Consider the following 17,678-nt stretch of genomic DNA (forward strand, 5'->3'; position numbering starts at 1 on the left):
ACAACATCTACTAACATGAATAAGTAAAGTCAAAAATAATATATAATAAAATTACTGTTGGCTGATTTATTATGAGAGAAAAACACTGTTGGCTGGCAGAAAAAGTATGGCTACAATAAGGATGCACCTAGACATCACTATTTCTGATATTATTTTTGGCCTCCCAAATATCAAATAATCAAATAGCCATTGCTTGACAAAGGAGAAGTTCTTTAGGCGCCTTGTTAAGCCACATCCTTTCTTTCAATTCTCTCTAAATTTTAGCAACGTATTGGAAAGCAAGGAAAGCATGTTCTAGAGTTTGTTCTCTGCCGACTAAAAACAAGTGTCAGGTGCCGCGACATGTCTCATTTTCAATTTTTGTATTGGTTTATTTTCGAATGTCCAGATATCCGCATATCTGAAACCCATTTATAATCCTTGATTTTTCAAAACCGATCTCATTTTCACCAAAAAAAAATTATAGAAACAGAAACAGGAGAAGGTTTCTCCATCCATTTTCATACCTAGTCCTAATTATCCTCCTATGGGCTCGTTTATTTATGGTCATTTCTGGTCAGAAATAGTTTTTGGTGAAGATTGACTATACAAATTACACTAGCATTCCTGATAGAAATAGTTCCTGATCACCATTCCTGCCAAACGAACGCACCCTAAGTGGAATTGAAAGATTCCCTACACGACCACCTACCACCTCCTCACTATCCCTCTAGGCCCCAGTAGAGAGTGCATCCTATATCCAATCCAAACCTTGCTTCCCTTCTCCAATATGAGCGAGAGTACTGTTTATTCCATCATACGATGAACTTATAGATTTCAAATGCGAAAAATAAAAGATTGCTGGGGTTGAGGATCTTCGTTCCTCAAGGCTCGAGATGAGTAACAAACCCAAAATTCTAAGATCAAGGGTAAACACAGCGAAGGAAAGTACAAAATGTGTAATCACGGTAGAAGATGCATATATACGCAAGGGCTCACTGGTGTAGATATAAATGGTGAGGTAAAGTCATATATAACTCCCATTACAATGATTTTTTTTTTCTGAGAACCCCATTACAATGATTTCAGAGGGCATCTCATCAAGGTTACATATATGATATATTCATGCGTTCGTTCCCATCCGGCTGACCCCAGCCGACGTTCCTTGTTCCCCTTCCCCTCCCTACGCTTCTTTCGTCTTTGTTCTTTTGAGTTTGAGTTTGAGCTGAGGGGCGCACGCGCGGCCCGGCTACTTAATTATTTTCGCCAAAGCAAAAGAAATTCCTCAGGAGCAACACACAGGAATCCGAACACGAGGGGCCGGGGGCCTGCTTGGTCATTTTAGCGCGCGGCGGAGTAGGACGGCGGCAGCGGCAGCCCCACGACCTTGCCGCAGCGGAGGTCGTTGTCCGGCATGTTGTACTCGTCGCGCAGCGAGTGCTCCGGCGAGATGACGCTGATGTAGAACTGCTCCCCGAGGTAGTAGCGCTCCCAGATGTTGGACCGGACGCTCCACATGCCCGCGTTGTCGAACGTCAGCATAATCGCCGTCCATGACCTCGGGTACACCTGGATCGTGTGCCGGCTCACCGCGTCCAGCAGGTTGTACGTCACCCTCGCCTCCGGCGACCACTGCCCAGGCCCCATCCTACAGATATATATATAGCATCATGCATGTCATGGCTCAAATGTATATACTTGCTCACAAAAAGGAGGAAAAAAAGGAATTGATGATGAGCAGCACCCGACGCCGAAGAAGGCGTAGCCGTCGAGGTGGATGGAGTCCAAGCTCTTCTCGGGGTTCTCGAAGACGATCTCGATGAAGGTGCGGAACTCGGCGGTGATGACATTGGGGACGACATGGAGGGGTCCGTTCACGGCGGGGGGCACGTCGCCCATCTGGTTGTAGCTGAACACCCCGTCGGTGACGTTGAAGTACTCGGCGAGCTTCACGGGGGTCTCGGGGTCCCTGTGGGAGACGCCATTGAAGCCGTACCGGAGCTTGCCGTCGATGTGGCCCCTGGAGACCATGACCCTGATGGTGCGTGTGATGTTGATCTGGCCGTAGTGGTAGGAGCCCTGCGGGTTGGGCCGCGCCGCGCTGGACGTCAGGTTCCACCGGATCGACCTCGCCTGGTTGATGGACCACGCCCAGCCCGCCGGCGGCTCGGGCATCTCGGCCGGCGGCGGCGCGCTGGAGCCGGCGTAGCGGACGACGGCCCTGGCGGACTTGGCGTCGTGGATGAACCGCGTGGACGCCACCATGTAGTAGTCGCCGGGCTTCTGGTCGGCGGTGACGAGCACGGAGAGGCAGTGGCCGACGTGGACGTCGAGCGAGTCGTAGACGTCCTGCAGGGTGTGGGAGCCCTCCAGCTCCACCAGCGTCATGTGGTGGCCCTGGATGCGGAAGTTGAGCGACGCCTTGATCCCGGTGTTGCAGACGCGGAGCCTGTACGTCTTGCCGGCGTCGAACGTGAAGAGCGGCGCCGACTCCAGGTCCTTGCCGCCCTTGCCGTTGATGACCACGCCCGCGGGGCGGCCCACGCTCTTGCCGGCGTCGAGCTGGCGGGCCAGGACCTCGTGGTCCTTGGTGTACCAGTCGCCGATGAGCACGACGTGGTCGTTCTCCGGCGGCGGCTGGTCGAAGGGGACCGGGATGAGGAGGCGGCTGTACACGCTGATGCCGCCGTAGCCGCCCACCGCACGCTGCATGCCCATGGACGGGAAGTAGTAGAAGCTGCCGATCTGGTCCTTGGGCTGCCACTTGTACATGAAGTTGGTGTTGGGCAAGATCGGGCACTGCGTCCCTGGCATCCCGTCCATCCACGAGTTCTTCCGGTGCTGCATCCCGTTCCTGTACGGTAGGTGTCGTGCAATTAATTACTGCAAATGAAATGCATGCATGCATGCACAGCTTACCAGGTGAAGAGGAGCGGGTGGTCGAGCTGGTTGAAGACGTTGATGACGATGTTGTTGTTGGAGGTGCAGTTGATCCTGGGTCCGGGGAACTCGCCGTTGATGAGGATGACCTTCTGGGGCACGCCCAGCAGGGACTTGGTCCCGTACGTCACCTTCCACTCGAAGAACAGGTACGGGTCCTCGGCCCGCGCCACCAAGGCCAGCGCCGACAGCACCAGCAGCAGGACGCCGGCGGCGGCGGCAGCGCGCGTCGTCGTCGCCATGTCTCTCCTCGCTTGTTGCTCCACCCGATCGAGCACGCACGCACGTGCCTGTACCAATCGATCAGCAGCAGCTAGCTCTCGCGCGGCGCGCGGCGGCGGCGGCCGGGCCGGGGCGCTATGCTCTAGTGTGGTGGTGGTGCGGCTCTCTCTTGAAGGATGTAATGAGGAGTTTGTTGCGGGTGAGATAGAGCTATTCTACGAGGAGGCCATGGAAGACGTCCCGGGTGGTGGTAGGGGTCAGGTGGAGGCCGGTGGATAACCGGGGAGGCTTCGGGTTGACGAGGGGACGCCGGGGCGGGGCTTTAAAGCGCCAACGGGCGGTGCTCGATCGTTTAGGACATGCTGGCCCCATGGCCCCCGAAGTGGCAGGTCGCGCGCGCGGGGCGGGCGGATTCGTCGCGCGTCCGCCCGTTCGCCACCGCGTCCTCTGCCCCTCCCATTTTCCTTTTCTTTTTCGTTTGTTGCCGTTGCCGGAGACCGAGACGACGATGAGCTGGACGTACGGCAGCAAATTTCTAACGCTGAGGAAAATGTGACTTTTTTTCTTTTTAATAAAAGGACCAAAAAAACAGAACAAATTTCTAGGCATGTACAATTCGTCGTATCATGATACATTGGAAGTAGCATGGTAAAATTAAGCTCAAGGAATTAAACCAATGAATATACACGTGACGTGATGACATACAAAATTATACAAATCTACAATGCATCTCGCAACCTACTTGATTATGCAACAACAACTGAAGTCTGGAACTGGAAGTCTACTACTACTACTTGGGCTTCACCTCGAAGTAGGGCATGTAGTCCGACGCGTTGTCCCCGTACGAGCCTCTGGTGATCTCGGTGTCGCTGTACGGGTGCGACCGCGCGCCGCCGCCCGCGCCGTCGAACTCGTTGGCGGAGGAGTTGGCGGAGCTGGTGGCCCCGCCGCCGTCGGCGCCGGCGACCTCGTTCTGCAGCATGGCCTCGATCTCCTTCACCACCTCGCCCATGGCCGGCCGCGCCGCCGCCGACTCGTCCACGCACCGCATCGCCAGCTGCACGAACCGCCGAAACCCGGCGGTGCGCGCGTTGTCCCGGATCGCCGGGTCGAGGAGGCCCCGCAGCCCGTAGTGGTCGCGGTCGTTGGCGTCGATGGCCATCCTCACCTCGCGCACGATGTACTTGCCGCTCTCGATCGGCTGCCGCCCGCTCACCAGCTCCAGCATCACCACCCCGAAGCTGTACACGTCGCTCTTCTCCGATAGCTGCTGCGTCATATAGTACTCCGGATCTAGGTAACCCTACAGGCAGCATCGTCCACCAAATTCACCACATTGCTTAGGTAAGTTTTAATGATAATTTTAATTTTTTTTTAAAAAATCGCTATGTTCGTTTGAGTTTATCTGTCAAATTTGTCATTCAAAACATGGTTGACTAGCAGAAAAAGTACAGCTTATAAGACAAACGAACGAGCTCAGGTAGGTTCCTAGTAGTATGATGTTTTCATTGTGACTCACCAGCGTTCCTTTCACTTGAGTGGAGACGTGGCCCTTCTGGGTGTCGGCGACGAGCTTGGAGAGGCCGAAGTCGGCGACCTTGGCTTTGAGGTGGTCGTCGAGGAGGATGTTGGTGGACTTGACGTCCCGGTGGATGATAGGCGGGTCGGCGAGCTCGTGAAGGTACGCAAGTCCCCTCGCTGATCCGAGCGCGATCCTGAGCCTCTTCTTCCAGTCCAGGTACGTTCCTCTCACTGCATAGGCCGTTCACGCGTACAGATTTGAATGATCAAATTGATGCTTTGATTACAATTGAGAGATGGAAAATTTGTGAAATGTTATATATGGGGTGCGGTGGTTTTGCCAATGTACGTACCTAACAGGTTCTCTCTCAGCGTTCCGTTGGAGACGTACTCATACACCAGCATCTGCTCCCCTTGTTCGTAGCAAAAGCCTATCAGGCTCACCAGGTTCCTGTGGTGAACCCTGGACAGCAGCTCGATCTCGTTCTTGAACTCCACCACACCTTGCATTGATCCGCGCTCCGCTCTCTTTATGGCGACCCGCGTTCCATCAACTAGTGTTCCCTTATACACCTTTAAAATTTACCAGTTTTGATATTTGTGAGTTGCCTGAATGTATTGTGAAGAATAGGCAGATTTACCTATAAGACTGGATCATTTTTATCCAAAATGGTTTCTTTAAGCAAACCAAACAGCTTGTTGTTTTTGTTTGATACCTTTCCATAGCCTCCTGAGCCTATCTCATGGGTGTCTGAGAAATTGTTGGTGCAGGTCTTCAGTTCATTCAGAGAGAACAACCTTGCTCCTTTGAGCTGTGGAGCCCCTCCACTGTCTTTGTGAGAAACTCCCCATGAAGCTGTTATTTTGGAACAAAGTTCAGTTCAAATCTGATGTTAGTATTATTCTTTGTCACAGGTGATTTTTGTTACTACTGTTTGCAAACTATGACATGTCCTTGGTTAAAAAAAAGCAACAACGAAAATCATGGTTACGTTCTAAAAGCTTCTGCAATGAATCTCTTGCACAACACTGTCAGTAAACATAACAGGAATCGAAATGCACACAAGTCCTTACCGAAAGGGTCAGTTCGTCCTGTCACTTCCTTAACCCTTCTTTTCTGTCGCAATGCAAATAATACCATGCCAATGAGGGCAATCACAAGAAGTCCACCGGCTACCGCAATTCCAGCGATAGCGCCAGTACTGATCTGTGATTTCTTACTACCACTAGAAGCAGCACCTGACACAGAAAGTCACACAGTGAATTTCATACCACCATACTAGTTGCTCCAAAAAATAAATCATAATACTTGAATACATATTGGGCTTTTTGATGGTAAAACTAAAGTACCTGCCAAAAGAGCGTATGTGTCTGCAATGAAGTAATAAGGTCCAAAATTTGGTGGTGGTTTGTAAGTCTGGTTGCTCAGATCAAAGCCTATCCGTATCAGATCCGGCACGCTGAAGGATGCAGCAGTCGATGGAAAAAGCGCCACCTGAATCTGGAGGTAGTTGTCACTGTTGAAGTGAATGTCTGAGAGGGATACAGAGCCATCACGTAGAGATAACTGCTGCGTGAGGCTTGTCTCCAGCTGCTGAAAAGTGGCGCTGTTTGTCAGGTCCGTGAACAAGGGCGCTCTGAAGACCATCTTCCCGGCGTAGGGATAGGCGCAGCCGCAGTTTGCAGGGTTCAGACTCTGGTCACTGGAACATGAATCTGTAGAGGAACATTTGCTCAGGCTGGTGTTGTATGCAATCATGCTCTCCTGCTTGAGGCTGCAGAAGGATTTTAAATCTGGGTCCTGGCAGCCTGGATTCCCGACTAGCCTGTATTCAGGTTTGGCAAACAAGAAATGAAGTCTTTCTGAATTGTTTGGGTGGAGAAAGAAGCAACTTTATGGCTCTCGGGGCTGAGTGTTTCTTACACTAGAGTCTTGTTGTAGCTTGGGGTGACATTGGCAGCGACAATATTGTTATTCATGAGATTAATAGTCTGCAGTTGTTTGTTGATGTTGCCCGTGACCTCAAGGGTTCCGTTGAACGCGTTGTTGTTCAGTACACTGTTTGATCAGTGACGAAAAAGGTTAGCATGATAAAGTTTCCCCCCTTATGAAACATGTTGTTTAGTATATAAGTTGCCAGAACATTACACTTGCTGCAGCTGGGGCAACGTGAAGAGACCCTTGGGGACCACGCCAGAGAGTCGTCCAGAAGATATTGACCTGTGAGATCAGAAGATAACACGGTGAGTTAGCTATTGATATAGCGATGGTGATTTAAAGAGCAAATAGTCTAAGATAACTCACACTGAGGTTAGCGATGTTAAAGTTGAGAACCAGTTTGGGGCTACTGAAACGGCAAAGGAGTTGTTGCTTAAATCCCTGGTTATGAAGCAACCAATTCGTCAGTAATTATCCAGAAATTGGTATGATCCGACAAAGCAGCATGGTATCACTACAGTTAGTTTCTTACACGACATTTAATTGGGTCATGCTGCTTAGATCTGGCAGTGATCCAGTGAGCTGGTTGCTGGCCAAGTTCCTGCAGAATGTCACATTTTTAATAAAAAAATGGTGCTGGGTGCCAGGACTGTTGCTGATTGTTTAAGATCATGGGCCACTTACAGCTCATTTAGATTGACCAAGTTGCTGATGTTAGGAGGAATTGCTCCCCGAAGACTGTTCCTATCTAGTCGGCTGTGAAAGATGCAAATCGGTCAAAGAGGAAGAATATAATAGAACAGTGTTCGTTGAAAAATATTGAATTTCCACAGATTCTAAGATACTTACAGGACTTGGAGTGTTGAAACGCCCCCTAGCTCCTCTGGTATTGAGCCAGTTAATTGATTGCTATCGAACAATCTAACAAAGGTACCAAGATGAGTTAGCAGGGCATGTTTTATTGATGTCATGTATGAACTATAAACTGAAAGTCCGGCAATCCCTTACACGTGAATCAAACTCATATTGGAGTTGAAGAGGCCTGTAAGTGTTCCAGACAACTGGTTCTTGTTGAAATGACTGTTCATGTATCAGAAATTAGAAGCATTTAAAGCAAATGAAACGGTGGTATGGATACATTTTGATCTCGCTTAATTGACCAAAAGCACAAATTAAGATCGATATCACTTACAAGTGCTTCGTGTGGATAAGTTGGTCAAGCCCTGGTGTATTTGCTGTTGTGACCGGGATAGATCCAGTGAGCTGATTATCAGCCAGATCCAACCAGAAGAGACTTGAGAGTAAACCAAGTTGAGGGGGTATTGTGCCTGTAAACTTGTTTGAATTCAGCGCCCTAAAGAGAATGTGCGACAAAACCAGTTAACTCTGCATGCCAAATCATAAGGAGTGACAATTGAAAAAAAAAACCCCTATTGAAGCAGGCTAGTAATTACAGGAATGTGAGCTTCTGTAGGTTGCCGAGTTCCGGTGGAATGCTTCCTGTGAAGCTACAGCCTGCCAGGATCCTGTCAAGTATAGTCCAATTAAGCTTTGGTGATTTTTGTGTGCGTTGGATAAGGAAAAGCAGGATCGAAGATGAAGAGTAATGTAGCGCATACAGTGTGGTAAGCTCTGCAAGGTTCCCGATTGTAGCAGGCATTCGACCATTCAGACCGATGTTGAAGGAAACATCCCTGCAAGTGCTTATGTTGTGAGATAGAACACCCTTTCCTCTCTTAGAAATTTACTGTACATTATCATTTCTGTCACATTATTATAATATAGGTATAGGTTCGTGTATATACTCAAGAACGCAATTATGGAAAGCGTGCCGGTCAAACTAGCTCAAATTTAACCAAATTTATAGAAAATAATATTAGCATTTATATTTTCAAATAAATTCATTATAAAAATATATTATATAACTAATCTAATGATACTTATTTTGTTTCATAAGTGTTAGTAATTTTTATATAATTCTAGTCAAAGTTTAAATTGTTTGACTCCTTGGGATGTGATAATTGCATTGTTTTATGGACCGAAGGAGTATATATCTTTGTTTAATTATTTTTTTGGTAACCTGGCCTTATTAACAAAAGAACCTAGAGACCAACTAGCTAATCCATGGTAATGATACTTTACTGGTAGATTATTAGTCACAACCAACAATCTGCCAAACTTGAATTGGTCAGCATGAGCTGGACAGGTGAAGCCCGAAGAAAGCAGAGTTTGCAAGGTAGCTACAAGCCTAGATGCAGAAGTATTCAGCGCTCTGACCAATTCAAAATCTTTCTAACCCTGAATCGTCTGAAACACTGAAACGCAAACGCTTCACGCCGGGTGGGTATAGCCATGGCGCCTTGCAGCAGCTAGCGATTGTGATTCGGGAAGAAGTGACTTACAGGTAGACGAGCTGGGTGAGCTGTCCGATGCTGTCACTGAGCGTTCCCTGGATGTTGACACTTGACAGCCGCCTGCAAACAAGGCACGTCACGGACAATGGTGAAATTCAGACCCATTTCCATTCAGTGATGAGGTAGCCTCGCATGGCAATTGGCAACACGCGGTGGATCGATTCGATAAACAAAGGAAGGAAGGAAGGAAGGAAGGAAGAAGGAAGGAAGGAAGGTGCGCAGCGGCACGGCCATGGTGGCTTGCATGCCTTGGCAGTCGGCACTCACAGCGATGTGACCCTGCCGTTGTTGCACATGACGCCGTCCCAACCCCCGTCGCAGGGGTCGCTCGCCGAGGACCAGCTCGACGGGGCGTTCGTCCATTGGCTCTTGAGCGCGTTGAGAGCAGAACCTGCGAAAACAAGCCTTTTTTCAGTTCAGGGTTCAGAAGAAGGGCAGCAAAGAGAGGTTGGTTGGTAAGAGCAGAGACCAATTTTGGATCAAAATCGTCCTGTCTGGTTAATAGTTTCTGGGCTCGCATCATCTTTAATTCCCTCGTAAATAAAACCCGATGAAAACGGAAATGGAAGGAGGCAAGCAGCAGAGTTGACCGCCGTACTAACCATCTTGTGAGTTGATGGCGCAGAAGCCGGCAGGAGCGCTCGCCGCCAGCACCACCAACGCCAACAGCAGCGCCGTCGACGTGACCCGCCGCCGCGTTGCCTCCTCCATCCTGCTAATTAACCACCGACGGCGGGCGATGAGAGAGGTGCACGTACGTACGCCGGAGCACCCGGCCTCTTTCTTCTCTCTGGCCGGGGAGACGACTCTCCTCCTCCTCTCTCTCTGTCGTGGCAAGACTAGCTATTAAGGAAGACAGAGCTGTGTCTCTCTCTCTCTGCCGTGGCAGCTGGCAACACTAGCTAGGCCTTGTTTAGTTCCGAAAAAATTTCGGATTTCGCTACTGTAGCATTTTCGTTTTTATTTGATAAATATTATCTAATCATGAACTAACTAATATCAAAAGATTCGTCTCGCGATTTACAGACAAACTGTGTAATTAGTTTTTATTTTCATCTATATTTAATGCTTCATGCATGTGCCGCAAGATTCGATGTGACGGAGAATCTTGAAAACTTTTTGGATTTTGGGGTGAACTAAACAAGGCCCTACTAGCTAAACGGGGAGAGAGAGAGAGAGAGAGAGAGAGAGAGAGAGAGCGAGCGAGCTGTGCTGCGCAACTTGTACAAAAATGCTCCCTCCCCTCCGCACGTCCACGCGAACGACCGAGCCGCGCTGCGGTTCATCAATATTTGAGCCGGCGGGGCACCAACCGCCTCTTTATCTTCTTCTTCTTCTACCTCCCGAGGCCCCAACGCGGGCGCGGCTTCTGCGTAGTGCGTCGGAGGGAAAGGGAAGAGGTCAACCCAAGCAAATGGCGAGCGGAGGCGCGACGCGAGCCCCATGCGTTCAGAACTCCGGCGTGATTAAAAGCAATAATAATGCGCAGCGGCTAGCAGCCCCCGGTCAAAGGGGGTAGGAAATTCGACGCAGTCGGGAGCAAACCCCCAATTAACGCTGATGCCAGCACTTTTTTTTTTTTGCTTTTGCGACTGTTGGTGGCAGGTAGCTTTCGCAGCCGAACCGGGGCTTAATTGCGATTAGCGCGTCGGCCCTCCTCCTCTTGCGATCTCTTTTCGTATGTTGCCTTCAGCTACGTAGCAATATATATAGGAGGGTAATGATATCCATGGGTTCTGTGGATGCTGCTGATGCCCTTCAGCTACGTCCAACCAACGGCCGCTAGCGTCTTGTTTAGAACAGGAGTAAAGTAGTAGTACTAGCTTACGTTATTATATTTTATATAATCTATCTATATCTATGTAATCTAATTGAAGGATTGGGGGCAATGCGCAGCAGTCCGGTTCGTATTATATATTATATATAGTAAGTATGTCCTGCAGTTGACATGGTAACGTTGCTGACGGACGACGACCGTGACAAAGGTGGTTGAGATTTGAGAATTATTACACTAGGTAGTATGCCCGTGCGTTGCTACGGGATAGATAAATTTTTATACTAAAAACACACAGATCGCACGATAAAAAAACAATATTACGAAATTGAATATTGCCGTTAAAAGTGACATCACTTGTTGTCCATGGAAGCCATCAAATATGGGGCAAAAGCTCAAAATTCATAACAGGATGTGATTAACTGTTTGTCTTGCGCAACCAAAATGAGTTCATGTTCCAAATCACTTCTTGGAACTCATAAAGGAATGCATGGATCTGGGTACTGTAGAGTTACCAATTCAACTGGTACCTGGTTGATAGGTAGCAGCACACATCATTTCCTCAAAAAGTAGAATTATCACAATGCAACCAATTTTGTGTTATATTCAAGTACAATGAATTAAGCTTCTTGTATTCCTAAGTTCTATACGACAATCAAGTCCTAATTAGATTGTTAAGGGCAGAATTTCAACCCATGTGATATTTTCGATCCACGCTATGTTGGGCATATAAGAAACTACACAACCTATATGGCACTACATAGGGAAGTTTGTGCACCAGCATAATAAATATACTGATAAATAACTGAGCACAACCATCTTAAAGTGCAGTGGAAATTGCAAGCTGCTCGACATCAATGCATAATGACACAAGTGTTTTGTCCATTGTCACTACCTAAAACTTGAACGAAGACCCTACTGCAGCTCATCACCTGCATGGAAGTTAATATCTTTGTATCCTTTTGTGCAGATACTACCTCAGACAAACTATCTACTTAAACACAGTATCTTAAACTGACCAGTATTGCTGACTTCTGACAACCAAAATCAAGTGTAAAAGTGGACACGATCAATGATGAATTGTTTGCTACATGCTAAGCTATTATTTTTGTAGTGCACTTTCTACTCCTTAATGAAATACATGCTAAAAAATTAATTGTTTACTACAGGTTTTTAAAACAGACATGCGCTAATTATAAGCGACAATGTTAATCTGAAACCTATGCTAATCATATCAGGCCATATTTCTAGAATTGAGACAACTCCATATCCAAGAGCATGTTAGACCACATTTCAAGATCTGAGCCAAATCAGTACCCAAGATGATAAGAATTGCTCTTTTCTTAGTACTGCTTGAAATTCCAAACTATTTGATGAATGTAAATTTCAGAATAAAATACCAGCCATACTAACCTCCATGGATATAAGGCTGTGGTACTTAACGCAACCCTGTAGAGAAGCACAAAATAGTTTAGAATGAGCAAAAAGATATTTACATGTTGTTGTCACTTCATAAATTGCAGAGATGGAAAATAAAAAGGAAATTCTGCTAGATATGTCCATCTGAAATCCTATTGATATAAGTGCCTCATTCACAGTAGTCATATGTTCATTTGAAATAAGAAATAAAGGATAGATCAATCAATCCTATTTCACTGTTATACAATAGGAGATATGGACTAAGCTTTTTAACTTGATACACCTGAATGGGAAATAACATAGTGAACATATATTGAAATGTTAGATAAAGCAACACTATTTTAGGTTTTCAGCACATGCTAAGTCTAATTTTCTGTTGAGATTCTGTACTGCCCATGCTGCCTGGATTGCTTCAAGCCTAAGATTGCCCATTGCCCATATATTATCTGAAACCACCAAAGAACATTCACTCAAGGCAGCTTAAATACTTATGAAGGAGCTAATGTGCTTATCAGACAGTGGCAAGATGTCAAAGGAATATAGTGACTGAATCAACAAAAAATAGTATATGCTTATAGCAGTAAAATCAAAACAAAAATGGTAGATACATACCAGTAGCAACTTAATGAGTTAGAAATATGTTGTGACAAAAACAAGGCAAAAAAGATCTAACTAAAAAGAATTTCAGTTAGATTTATTTTCTTACATAACCTTAGACATCCTCCACTAACTTGATTAAACTTATTTAGGTAAATTGGACATCAGAAGATCATTCTACTTCTTCTCCAAAATAAATCATTCATCAAAACAGAATCGTTCAAACAATATAGAATGTTTGAGGCCAAATAAGAATGAGTACATTTTCCAGCAAATATGTTAGGCAAACTCCATCCTGTGGTTCATGGTATGTTGATGGAAACTGTCAGAATCTCGAAGCACTACAACACCAACCCAAAGAAAAAATTAGTGACAATAATAACCCCTAGATAGCGTATATGCTACGGAGTAAACTCAAATGAAATACACAAATTTAATTTATCTGGTACTCAAATATTAAACAAGAAGTAATATTTATATGATATTCTTGTTTATGTGCAATAGCCAATAATCCACATGATTTTGTTTTAAAATTACTCTGCGATTTCAGGTTTATGACTGTAACACCCGGCCCAGGGCTCAATAGGATTAATAGGAGACTCATACCAACAAGTTGCAACTTCTTTTCCGGAAGCCTATCTCGAAAGAACTTTAAAGTTAAGCGTGCTTGGTCTAGAGCAATTTAGGGATGGGTGACCGACCGGGAAGTACTTTCCGGGTGCGCGCGAGTGAGGACAAAGTGTGCAGAAAAGACGAAGTGTTGGTCTGTGGGGACTGACTATATCCTACAAAAGCTGCCAGATGTAAGCGGGCCTGGCCTCGTTTAAGGGGGTGAGGATGTAACACCCGGCCCAGGACTCAATAGGATTAATAGGATACTCATACCAACAAGTTGCAACTTCTTTTCTGGAAGCCTATCTCGAAAGAACTTTAAAGTTAAGCGTGCTTGGCCTAGATACTTCCCGGGTGCGCGCGAGTGAGGACAAAGTGTGCAGAAAAGACGAAGTGTTGGTCTGTGGGGACTGACTATATCCTACAAAAGCTGCCAGATGTAAGCGGGTCCGGCCTCGTGGAGGCGGGACGTTACAATGACTTTCTTAGACTTTCATGTCAGCGAGTGATATAGGAACCATATTTATTTTTAGTTGAACCAATGCAAAACGCTTTGTCATATTATAAGTTTGTTTCCTTTGAAGATAAGATACATCACTTTGTAGCCACTTGCCTAGCTTGGGCAGACTGCAGCTCGTTAGGGGATATCATTGTGCATATCAACTTGAGCTCTGGGAGGTTGCTCATACCTGTGGAAGAAGAAAACAAACAAAAACAGAGCTTGACATCTCATTGTAGCTCCAATGACACGCAAGGTTAACAAACTATAAAAGAATGTTTTTTACTCAACCGAGTATCCAAATAAGCACACATCACTGGACATAAATTTGACAAACAAATTCAAAAGATTTCAGGGGAATTTCGTCAAACATGTTACCTGCGCTAGTATGTGGAAGTCCACACGACAAAAGAAACAAATAAATACGACATCGTTCTTGTTTTGCACGCAGTCGGAGGAGTTGATGCCAGAGCCGACTTGGCTAGCAGCGTCCGGCCATGAATGGATGCTCGGCCCCAGAGCATGGGCCCCTGGACTCACTGTTGTTGGCACTCTGCTCCGCCACCGGAGCGGGCACCGGCGTGGCCGCTCGCTCGGCCACCGGAGATTGAGAGAACCGGGCACCGACGTTCGCGGCGCGGGCAGCGGGCACCGGCGCGGCCGCTCTCGCGCGGGCAACACGGCCACCAGAATCCGCGCGGGCGCGGCGCGGGCGCTCGGCACCGGAGATCGAGTGGAGCGGGCACCAGCGGGCACCGACGTTCGCGGCGTGGGCAGCGGGCACCGGTGCGGCCGCTCTCGCGCGGGCAACGCGGCCACCAGAGTCCGCGCGGGCGCGGCGTGGTCGCTCGGCCACCGGAGATTGAGAGGAGCGGGCACCGGCGTGGACGCTCGCTCGCTCGGCCACCGGAGATCGAGAGGACCTGGCACCGGCGCGGCCGCTCGGCCAGCGGGCTCACGGCGGGGGCACGGGGCGCGGCCACCGGCGTGCGCGCGGGCAGCGGGCTCGCAGCGGGGGCGCCGCCACCGGCGTGCGCCATGCGCGGGCAGCTGCGCAGATCGAGAGGAGGGAGAGAAACGTGAGCAGAGGGGATGGGGGGGCCTGCCTCTGCCCAGCTTCTCCGCGTCGATGCGGATCACGGACCTCCGCTGCCGGGCCTGCCGCTGCCGCACACGGAGGAGATGGGGGTCTGCCGTTGCCGCAGCACGGAGGTGCCGCACACGGAGGGGATGAGGGCCTGCCGCTGCCGCAGCTCGGAGGGGATGGGGGCCTGCCGCTGCCCAGGATCAGGGGTCTTTGCTTAGTGCTCACGGTGAAGATAGGAAAGGGAGAGGGGATCACGGAGGCGATGCCGGTTTCCAAAGTTGACGCTGGGAGCCGCAACGGATGCACGGGGCACGGCCGAAGGACGAAACCAAAAGCCGCACCAAAAAAAGTCCTTCTTTTAGTCTTTTTAGTTGTAGGAGATTATTACTCCTGCTGCCTCAAAAATGAATACGACTTTGAGGTTTTTTTTTTTAAAAAAAATGAGTACAACTTTGATAACCGTGTGCACGGGAGAGCGGGCAGAAGAAAAGGGAAGAAGGTCCTCATATGGAGTCGCGTGCTTGAGCAGTCCGGGAGAATGGAGAATCTGACTTTATTTTGAACAATAAAATCGTCTTGAAATTAATTAAATGTATAAGAAAAGATATGCTGATATTTATGCAAAAATCATTAGATTTGTAATGGAATGCAAACCTAATTTCCCTCTGTCTTTAAATAAATTAATTCTATGAATCTAAAGAAAAAGAGTAACATCTATGATATAAAATGAGCGTATTGTAAAAATAATATTCTATGATGTATTTAATGAAACTAGTTTAATATCATAAGTCTTTTTTCTAAAAATTCGGACAATAATTGAAAAGTTTTTTAAGATAATTCTAGAAATATATATCTAAAAAAATTTATTCAAGTATGGAGGAGTAAGTAGTAACATAATTTGATTAAACCAAGCCTTAAATATCATTCTTTGTTTTCTATCAGGGGTAAGATAATACCATGCTGTTGACGAGATGGGGAGGTCAGGTCGGCGACCGGGACCGGCCGGTCGAGGTGCCCTGCCGGATCCTGCGTTTAGTTGCTGGGGGATTATAAATACTCACGGATGGAGACGACTTTCTGATTGGAATGGGGGACTGTTAGCGTTAGTTTTTACGTACGTACTACAGGATTTTCTTTTTCGATCGGATAATGATTGGCGCTTTGATTATGACAGGGCCAGAATAGAGACACGACAGGACAGCAGCCTACAGTCCTTTTGGTCAATGCATGCTGCGCAAATTCTGCATCTAGCTAGCTTCGCGCTGATGGCGATCCTAGCGCTTTCCACACTCGCGATCAGCCGACTCTCGTTATTACTACTAGCAGTCACAACAAATCTAATCAATAAACACAATCACAGGGGCATGCATGCATGCATCTGGAAAACCCCAACCCGGTTTTGCCTGGATCTCGCTCGCGGCTGCGTCGGTCACTTGGTGCGTGTGAAATCAACAAATGCCCGTGTTGGGTGAGTTGCCCTCTGCTCTTCCCCCGCGCAGCGAAGACCGGCTCTGCCCAGGCCGCGTCGTCGGAACATCCGGCAGGGCTGCACGGTGCGCCACGGCCCCTGAAGCCGTCCGTCCATACGTCAGCCAGTGCCAACACAGTCGTTTTACTTTTACCAGGCAGCGCCTTTGTCGTTGCTCCGGTGAAAATTTCATGGGGTTAGGTAGGTATTGACGACTTCCATTCCACGTCGCGGCCGTCGCGTTTCCCTTTGCCCACAAGAAAAACACTGGCGTGGCGTGGACAAACTGCTGGCCGACAAAAAAAAAAAGGATTTGACAAATTCGACTATGTGCTGAGTAACGGACTAAGACTATCTCTAACATAGCTAACCTAAACGGAGACCTATTTCATCTTTTTGAGTCGTGAACAGTGAACGAGCAACGCATACCTAAAACTATCGTGCTCCAACAACCGAGCGCCGCTCCTCCTCCTGTCTCTCTCCGCCGAGCGCCGGTGGCCAAATTCTCCATCTCGGGCGCAGCCCTAGCCACGCTGCTGCACTGCTGCGCAGCCATAGCCGGCCACTGCGCCAGCCTCCTCTTCGGTCGTGCGCCTGCTCCTACGCTCTCCATCTCCGTCTCCGGCCCCTCCTTCTCTCCCTCTCTGCCCTGGTGCTACTTCTTCCCACTGAGCACGGTGCCTCTCCCTCCTAGATCCGGCGCCCGCAGGCGAGGAGGAGCTCAAATCCGCACCCCGTTGAGTGTCACCCGCCTCCGTCCCCGTCGAACGCTACTCGTCTTCGTCCCCATTGAGCCCACCACTACCAGCGATTTCATTTGCGTCGTCATCCCAAGAGAAAATTTTTTTGCGTGTCCATTCGTCCGGTAGGCAAAATAGGTTGTCTGTTTTTGTTCTCTATTGGGAGGTGTTTTTGGATAGGCAAAGCACTATTGAGGACCTATTTGGGGTATAGGTTGTATTGTTGGAGACAGTATAAGGCCTTGTTTAGTCTAAAAAAATTTGTAAAATTTTTTAGATTCTCCGTCACATCGAATCTTGCGGCACATGCATGAAGCATTAATATAGATAAAAAATAACAAGTTACATAGTTTATCTGTAATTTCTGAGACGAATCTTTTGAGTCTAGTTAGTATATGATTAGACAATATTTATTAAATACAAACAAAAATACTACAATATCTATTTTACTAAAAAATTTGGAACTA

The 17,678-nt window shown here is 47.7% G+C and overlaps 2 protein-coding genes across 2 annotated transcripts; both read right to left on the bottom strand.

Moving 5' to 3' along the window:
- LOC8064152 (L-ascorbate oxidase homolog) lies at positions 982 to 3,444 on the bottom strand. The gene is made up of 3 exons (XM_002441236.2): positions 2,899 to 3,444; positions 1,724 to 2,833; positions 982 to 1,627 (listed from the first exon to the last, which is right to left on the bottom strand). The coding sequence occupies exons 1-3, from the start codon at positions 3,159 to 3,161 to the stop codon at positions 1,321 to 1,323; spliced, it is 1,680 nt and encodes a 559-aa protein (XP_002441281.1). The 5' UTR covers positions 3,162 to 3,444; the 3' UTR covers positions 982 to 1,320.
- LOC8064154 (probable leucine-rich repeat receptor-like protein kinase At5g49770) lies at positions 3,724 to 9,899 on the bottom strand. Its single transcript, XM_002441238.2, has 19 exons — positions 9,618 to 9,899; positions 9,283 to 9,406; positions 9,004 to 9,075; positions 8,221 to 8,295; positions 8,056 to 8,127; positions 7,794 to 7,955; positions 7,610 to 7,681; positions 7,451 to 7,522; positions 7,286 to 7,357; positions 7,134 to 7,202; positions 6,968 to 7,042; positions 6,812 to 6,883; positions 6,587 to 6,721; positions 6,013 to 6,488; positions 5,737 to 5,901; positions 5,379 to 5,518; positions 5,016 to 5,235; positions 4,661 to 4,893; positions 3,724 to 4,444 (listed from the first exon to the last, which is right to left on the bottom strand). The coding sequence occupies exons 1-19, from the start codon at positions 9,724 to 9,726 to the stop codon at positions 3,932 to 3,934; spliced, it is 2,928 nt and encodes a 975-aa protein (XP_002441283.2). The 5' UTR covers positions 9,727 to 9,899; the 3' UTR covers positions 3,724 to 3,931.

This window comes from Sorghum bicolor, chromosome 9 (genome assembly GCF_000003195.3).
Source record: "Sorghum bicolor cultivar BTx623 chromosome 9, Sorghum_bicolor_NCBIv3, whole genome shotgun sequence".
Lineage (NCBI taxonomy): Eukaryota > Viridiplantae > Streptophyta > Magnoliopsida > Poales > Poaceae > Sorghum > Sorghum bicolor.